This window comes from Mustela nivalis (genome assembly GCF_964662115.1).
Source record: "Mustela nivalis genome assembly, chromosome: 9".
Classification (NCBI taxonomy): domain Eukaryota; kingdom Metazoa; phylum Chordata; class Mammalia; order Carnivora; family Mustelidae; genus Mustela; species Mustela nivalis.
The window spans coordinates 26,574,754-26,582,174 of record NC_139028.1 but is presented as its reverse complement, the minus strand read 5'-3'; the positions used below and the strand labels follow the sequence as shown (position 1 = coordinate 26,582,174).

Below are 7,421 nucleotides of genomic sequence, written 5' to 3'. Positions count from 1 at the left end.
TGTCTTCTTGAACATCCTTTGGTATTTCCCTGTATGGTCTCTGTGACTAGACTATACCTGTGTATGCTGATTGGTAAGGGATGAAGGGAAAGGAAGACTCTGGACTATTCTAGCATTAGGCTAAGGGCAATTGGACATTTTCTCTTTTGCAACTGGCTCCCCTATTTCATCCCTCAGGATGGGATAAGAAGAGCAGATGCAAAAGTCTTGTGTTCTATAGAGCTTGCAAACCTTAGAGAACAGCTGTCCAGTGTTATGAAGTCTCTTTGTTGTCAATTGACTTGGGAAGTAGGGAGGAGGCGCCAGCATCCTTGAGAATGCAAGTGGCCAGAGGAAATGGGCCTTGTCTTGCTGTGATAGTAACAGATTGAAAGTAGGAGGACATGAACAGCTTCTTCAAGAGCCAGGCAGAAAGGTAGGCCCTGGGCAGCTCAGGTCAAGAAAATACTAAACCAGATGTCTGAGCAAGGGTCTGTATAAACTGTGGGTGAACACGAGTGTGTAGACAGGGCTCCATGACAGCTTTGCTTTCTAAAAGGTTTGCTGTTCTACCATCACTCAGCTTTACTAAAGTGTATGAAGAATTAACTTCCTACCTGGAAATCAGCTTCCAATTAGACTAAAAATAGAAAGAACATGCCTATGAAAACATGGTTTCTTTGAAGGTTCTGAGCCACACCAGTGCTAAATACATTTTATTAAAAAGTGGGTTGGGTGGGGGGACTCTACCATCAAATAAGTTTGGAAAACATTGTATGTTATATAGCTCCCTAGGAGATTCTGAAATATCCTTTAGATCAGAAACATTTTTAACTTTGTGTATGTAACTCTGTGTCTAAAATCGTGAGCTACATATTCCGTGTCACACCTATTAACATCTCCCTAGAATTAGTATTCTGAACACCCCCAGAATCCTTGACGTGGAAACCACAGTCGACCTTGACAATGGACATCTTCTCTGTGGGAAATCCTGGAGGCAGCCCAGCCCTCGGCAAATGTGTCATTAACAAAAATATTTCTTTTCTCAGTCCATAGCCCTTTATTTAAGAACATCTTTGGCTGACTTGCTTTAGATCGCCTCTCCTATGTCTTTAGTCTTCCCTTTGATTCTAGAGTTAAAGGTTTCATACTTGGCTAAAAGAATCTGAGACACTGGAGAGATTGCTAAAGTTATTTCATAATTCCTAAAACCTATAGTTAAATAGGTGTTTACCTCCTATACTATCGGAATGTGGACTTTGGGGGTTGGAGGGGGGCCTGCGGTCAAAGTCTCTGTACATCAATGGAGGCATGGGCTTGGTGCCGAGGAGATAAGATAACCTTCCTTGTCCATTTTCTTAACTACAGGGAATGGGAGACAAGCTAGGATTGTGCCTGCCTGACTTGGCTCTTTTCTCTCATCTCCACAGATCTCTCAGAAAAAAATGGGCATCAGAAACCATTCCGCAGTGACTGAATTTCTTCTTTCTGGACTAACCGACCAACCCAAGCTTCAGGCGCCTCTTTTCTGCCTCTTCCTAGGGATTTATGCAGTCACGGTGGTGGGAAATCTCGGCATGATCTCAATCATTGTCTTGAGTTCTCAACTCCACACCCCTATGTACCATTTCCTCAGTAGTTTGTCTTTTTTAGATGTGTGCTATTCTTCTGTTATTACCCCCAGAATGTTGGCAGACTTTTTAGGCAGCGATAAAGCTATCTCTTATTCTGGATGCATGACTCAGCTATTTTTCTTCTGCATTTTTGTCATTTCCGAGTGCTACATGTTGGCTGCCATGGCCTATGACCGCTATGTAGCCATCTGCAGCCCCCTGCTCTACCATGTCACCATGTCCCCTCAGGCCTGTTTTCTGTTGGTGGCTGCTGCCTTCTCGATAGGACTAACGGACGCGATGATTCACGGAGGTTGTATACTAAGGCTGACTTTCTGTGGCCCAAACGTCATTAAGCATTATTTCTGTGACATTATCCCACTTATTCAACTCTCTTGCTCAAGCACTTATATTGACGAGCTTTTGATCTACGTCATTGGCGGGTTTAACATGGTAGCCACCAGCCTGACAATCATCATTTCTTATGGCTTTATCCTCTCCAGAATCCTCCACATCCACTCTGCCCAGGGCAGGTCCAAAGCCTTCAGCACCTGCAGCTCCCACTTGACCGCCGTTCTCATATTTTATGGGACTCTCATGTTCATGTATCTCAAACCTGCCTCCAGCAGTTCACTCATCCAGGAGAAAGTGTCCTCAGTATTTTACACCACTGTGATTCCCATGTTGAATCCCCTGATATACAGTCTGAGGAACAAGGAAGTGAAAAATGCACTTGTGAAGCTCCTAAAAAGAAAAATATCTTTATAATGAATTTGCTCTTTAGTAAGATGTATTTACATATTTATAATCATAATATGTCTGTGTATGTGTTTATACCCTATTTTTTTTTAAGATTTTATTTATTTATTTGACAGGCAGAGATCACAAGTAGGCGGAGAGGCAGGCAGAGAGAGAGGAGGAAGCAGGCTCCCTGCTGAGCAGAGAGCCTGATGTGGGGCTCGATCCCAGGACCCTGGGATCATGACCTGAGCCGAAGGCAGAGGCTTTAGCCCACTGAGCCACCCAGGCACCCCTACCCTGACTCTTGCAGTGAGGTGAAATTCTCTATATAATTTTATGAATTAGTATATATATATAGTATCAGTTAGTAATATTTAAAATATAATTAATATATGTTTATTAACATTGGTATTGTCCTGAGAATACCTCTTTATTTCCATCCATGATGTATAAAACAGATACAGGGTGCCTGGGTAGCTCAGTCGGTTAAGCATCTGCCTTCAGCTCAGGTCATGACCCCAGGGTCCTGGGATCGAGCCCCATGGGGGCTCCTAGCTCAGTGGCGAATCTTCTTCTCCCTCTCTCTCTGCTCCTCCCCCCCACTTCTGTGTGTGCTTTCTCTCTCTCAAATAAATAAATAAAATCTTTAAAAAAATAAAACAAATATAATTTTATGGAGGAAAAGTCAAATTCAAGCTGCAGACAAGTCTTTAACCACAACACAATAAAACTGAAATTTCAGTTAACATTGTATGGTAACAGATGGTAGCTACACTTGGGGTGAGCATATCAAAATATATAGATTTGTTGAATCACTATATTGTACACCTGAAACTAATGTAACATTGTGTGTCAACTATACCTCATTAAAATATTTTGATAGAAAGAAGAAAAGTGAATAATAACTGGAAACCACAATACGATCCAGCAAAGTTGGTTAATGTTCGCCTTATATATCCTTTATCTACCCTTTAATTTTTTCAGCCATTTCTGCTTCTGATCTAGATGTGTCTCCAGTAACGAGACTAGAGTTTGATTTTTTTAACCTAATCCAACAATTTCTGGCTTTTAATAGAAATGTCAAAGTTTCAGGGCTTTGATTGGAGGAATCAATAGTTTCCAGAAACTAAGTGATGCTGTAATGTAGAACAAAATGCAATGGAAAAAAGCCACAAAGCGAAGAACACACAGGAAATTACATCATCAGAGGATAATGCCAGTTGGACACTTCTCCATTACCTGTCCAGCTGCTTTGGAAGGTCCCTACCCTGTATCTTTTGGAGATTACCTTCAGTCAATTCAGAAAATGTCTGCATTTGTGGCACTTAACCATCATTCTAATTCACCAACCTAAGGATTTTTAGGCTAATATAAGGCTTAGGTGTAGATGAATATAAATGAAGAGAAAGTCACCTTTTGTAGGTTCTGGCAAGAATAGGAGAATTTTTCTTCACTTTTAACAGAGAAGGGAAAAAAGGAAAGTTTACCATTTTCAGAGCACTGAAGGATTATTATTGCCAGCATCCCTGGGAAAGGAAAACAGACATCATGTTGTCAATTATTGGGGAACATCAAAAGTTTTCTATGTTTTGATTTCCCTAAAGTTCTAAAGGTGGCCACCAAGCTTTTATTAACTGAATAAAACAAAAGTCCTAAAATAATTCCTCTGGAGTCATGAACATGTCTATTTGGCATCTCCAACTAAACTTTGTGGTTGTGATTGTTTTTTTAGGGCTAAACTTCCTTGATAACAAAATAGTAATTAACCTCATTTCACCTCATATTCCCAAGAGCTATTATTCTCAATTAAATCCTTGAGAGCAAGCAAGAGCTTCAAGTATTACTGTTTATTCATGGCCTATTTTCATAGAGGAAAGGACACATCCCATCCTAGATACAGAAAAAAGAGGTAGAAAGCCAAAGTTCTATTTATCTTATAAAGGTTTCAGAGTTTTCAGAATAAATACAGAAAACAGGTGGCATTCAGCTTCCACGTCAATGTAATGGTTGATTTTGGAATAGAGCTGTCCTAAGATACAACGGATTTAGTAAGTCTCTTAGGATAGAGAAATATTTGGGAAGGATATTGACATTTAGACCCTCATAGAACTACATGATCCTAACTATCCCTTCCAATCCTGAGATTTTTCTGAATCTAAAATGTTCTGGTTATTCAATTCCTCAACATAGCAAAACCAGCATTTCCAGACTTGGAACACACGGTGACAATAACATTTCTGCTCTGGCTCAACTAGAGAGCTGAGTCTTGACTCAGCTTCATGTGTTTTATCACTAACTTAAACCATAACCAGAGCTTCTCTGACATTCTCTGACATTCTCTCCTCTCTGCAAAAGTGGGACTAAGAGTCCATATTATGTTTATCTCTAAGGAATTCAGTACTCCAATGTGACCCTGCCACACACTAGCTATGGGACTCTAGGTAAGTGATTCAATCTCTATAAATTTCTTTTCTTTTTCTTTCTTTTTTTTTTTTTTGGTGAGCAAAATGTAGATCACGACAATACCTATTAGCAGGTCACTGAATCTATACATATGAAAGAGAAGAGCCTTGAAAAAAATTAAAACAACTGCCAGGAAAATATGACAACCTCCAAATCAGTCATAGGGATGCTTTAATACTCACCTATCAGAAACAGCTCAAAGCAGAAAGGCTGTGTGGAAACAAAAGCTGCAAATCTAAAATTTAGCCAGAAAAATTACATTTCAGAAATGGATGATACCCATTCCTTTCTGATGCCACTTAAATTTTTCAAGTGGTAACAATGCCTGACACAGAATACCAAGAACTCAATGCATGTTAGGTAGTATCACAGCTATGACTTGAAACCTAAAAGTAGAAATCAAGGCCTTTTGAAGAGATGAGAATAGTGGCTTTGTCTGAACACGCTTCAGGCCAGTACTGGGACCAGTTGCTCCCAGTAACTGGGAAAAAGTATTACCTCAAGTTAATAAAGAATTTTCAAAGGGTCAGAAATCACCAATATGAAAATAGATAATGAATTAGCAGTGAATTTCCCACAGTCGAAAGATTCTAAGTATAGATGGTTTGACTTTTGCTGAGGAAGAAACATTAAGTTTGTGTAATGACCCATGGACAACCAATATTATGAAGTTTTCCAAGAAATCCAAGTGAGAGGGGGCAAAAAAAATTTCATCACTCAACATTTATTTTTTTAAATATTTTTTTATTTATTTATCTGACAGAGATCACAAGTAGGCAGACAGGCAGGCAGAGAGAGAGGAGGAAGCAGGCTCCCTGCTGAGCAGAGAGCCTGATGCGGGGCTCAATCCCAGGACCCTGGGATCATGACCTGAGTTGAAGACAGAGGCTTTAACCCACTGAGTCACTCAGGTGCCCCATCACTCAACATTTAAAAAGAATCTAACAAATACAACTCTGAAAAATTAAGTTTCCTTTTATGTTTAAATATAAAAAATGCATGCTTATGGGATCAGTTTTGAATAGTCTGCAGGGTATAAGAATATCTTCCCTTTTATCACTATGATAGAAGCGTAGGCTAAAACATGCATGTGAGAAAGCAGTGTGGCTACAAGGTCGAATCCTTTTAGGACCCTCACACAGATTTTATTTATTTATTGTGGACAGAAGTCCAGGTTTTGTAGAGATCTCTGTTATCACATCTCCACTGCATATTAATGTTTTACATTTTTATTACTCACGGAGTAATAATATTTTTTTTTCTCCATGGTTTGTCCATATTAGTGCCTCCTCACTCCCACCCAAGGCTCCCAGTCCTATTTGTTTTGCTTGGTTTTATTAGCAAAACATTTATTGAACATTTGTGCCAGGAAATGTTACGTTAGTTGTTTGCTGATAAGAACCTGACATCATTCCAATCCTTACTACGAACATAAGCAGAAGATTGTTACAGCATTTCCATTTACCAGTGAGAAAAATAAAGTCACATGCAGAAATCACAGCTATGGAACTCCTACTGGAGCCTTCCCACTGCAAACACACTTACTACTGTACTACATGGCTCAGCTTACACATAAAACTTGGAATGAGAAATTATTTTTTTAAAGACTCATCCACAATTTCAGACATGAAAGGCTTATGAAAGGACTTCAAAGTAATTTGTATTTATATGAGCTGACCAGTGGAAATGAAGGAAAATAAAAACCTTAGTAAGGAGACTGAGACCTGGATTTTTGAAAGAGATTGTTAAGGGATAAATTATTTAATTATTTTCAGATTTTACTCAGTAGTTCAGTTACCTGTTTTGTCTACAGTCCAGTCAGCAAGGAACAGGTTTATTTGGCTACAGGAAATACTGACACAATCACAGGATCCTTCGGTAAACTTTGCAAGAGCTATGCCTTAGTAACTAGCAGAGAAGTCATGTAAAATTAGGTTATTTGTGTGTTTAATGAGTTGTTCATATAAACAGTGACTTGAGCTTGTCACACACATACACACAAATATTTTAAAATTTAAAATATTATAAAATAAATGTATTTACTAAAATCTTCCACTATGATGATATTTTGTTCTTACTGTTCTGTGATTTTTTTCTTTATATGTGTTAAAGCTGTTTATTATGTATCTACATATTCAGACTCATAATAAGTTCATGATGGATTGAAACTTATAAAATCACAGAGCGGCCCTGTCAATTCCTAATGATGCATTCTGTCTTAGTGTCTATTTTGCCAGTTATTAATACAAGTTTCCCCACTATCCAAAAGTATTAACATTTCTATGAAACCTTTTGTAAACCAAGATAGGATCAAGTGAAGAAAGAATTACCATTAATTTATATGGAAATTTGTTGAGCATCCCTAGACACCAAAAAATAACACCTTTTAGACTTTTTTGATACCTTTAGCATACATCTTGCTAATAGATTCACAAAGTAAATCAAGATAAAAAACAGACATTAACAGACACAGCTCAGCTCTGTGCACGTTTACTATTTTATTTATTATTCTTCTTAATATCTTAAAGTATCTCCATTATTTTATGCTTGAATTATATTTAGAAATTACTTTATAATTTGTCCCTTGGTAATAAATTCCTGAAGCTTTTATCTGAAATATGTTTA

General features: G+C 38.2%; 1 protein-coding gene across 1 annotated transcript; it reads left to right on the top strand.

The window, feature by feature from the left end:
* Positions 1 to 1,424: 1,424 nt before the first annotated feature.
* On the top strand, positions 1,425 to 2,360 carry OR8D4 (olfactory receptor family 8 subfamily D member 4; the record flags this gene model as incomplete). Its single annotated transcript, XM_082683822.1, has 1 exon — positions 1,425 to 2,360. One exon carries the CDS (start codon positions 1,425 to 1,427, stop codon positions 2,358 to 2,360), a length of 936 nt encoding a protein of 311 aa, XP_082539948.1.
* Positions 2,361 to 7,421: the final 5,061 nt, after the last annotated feature.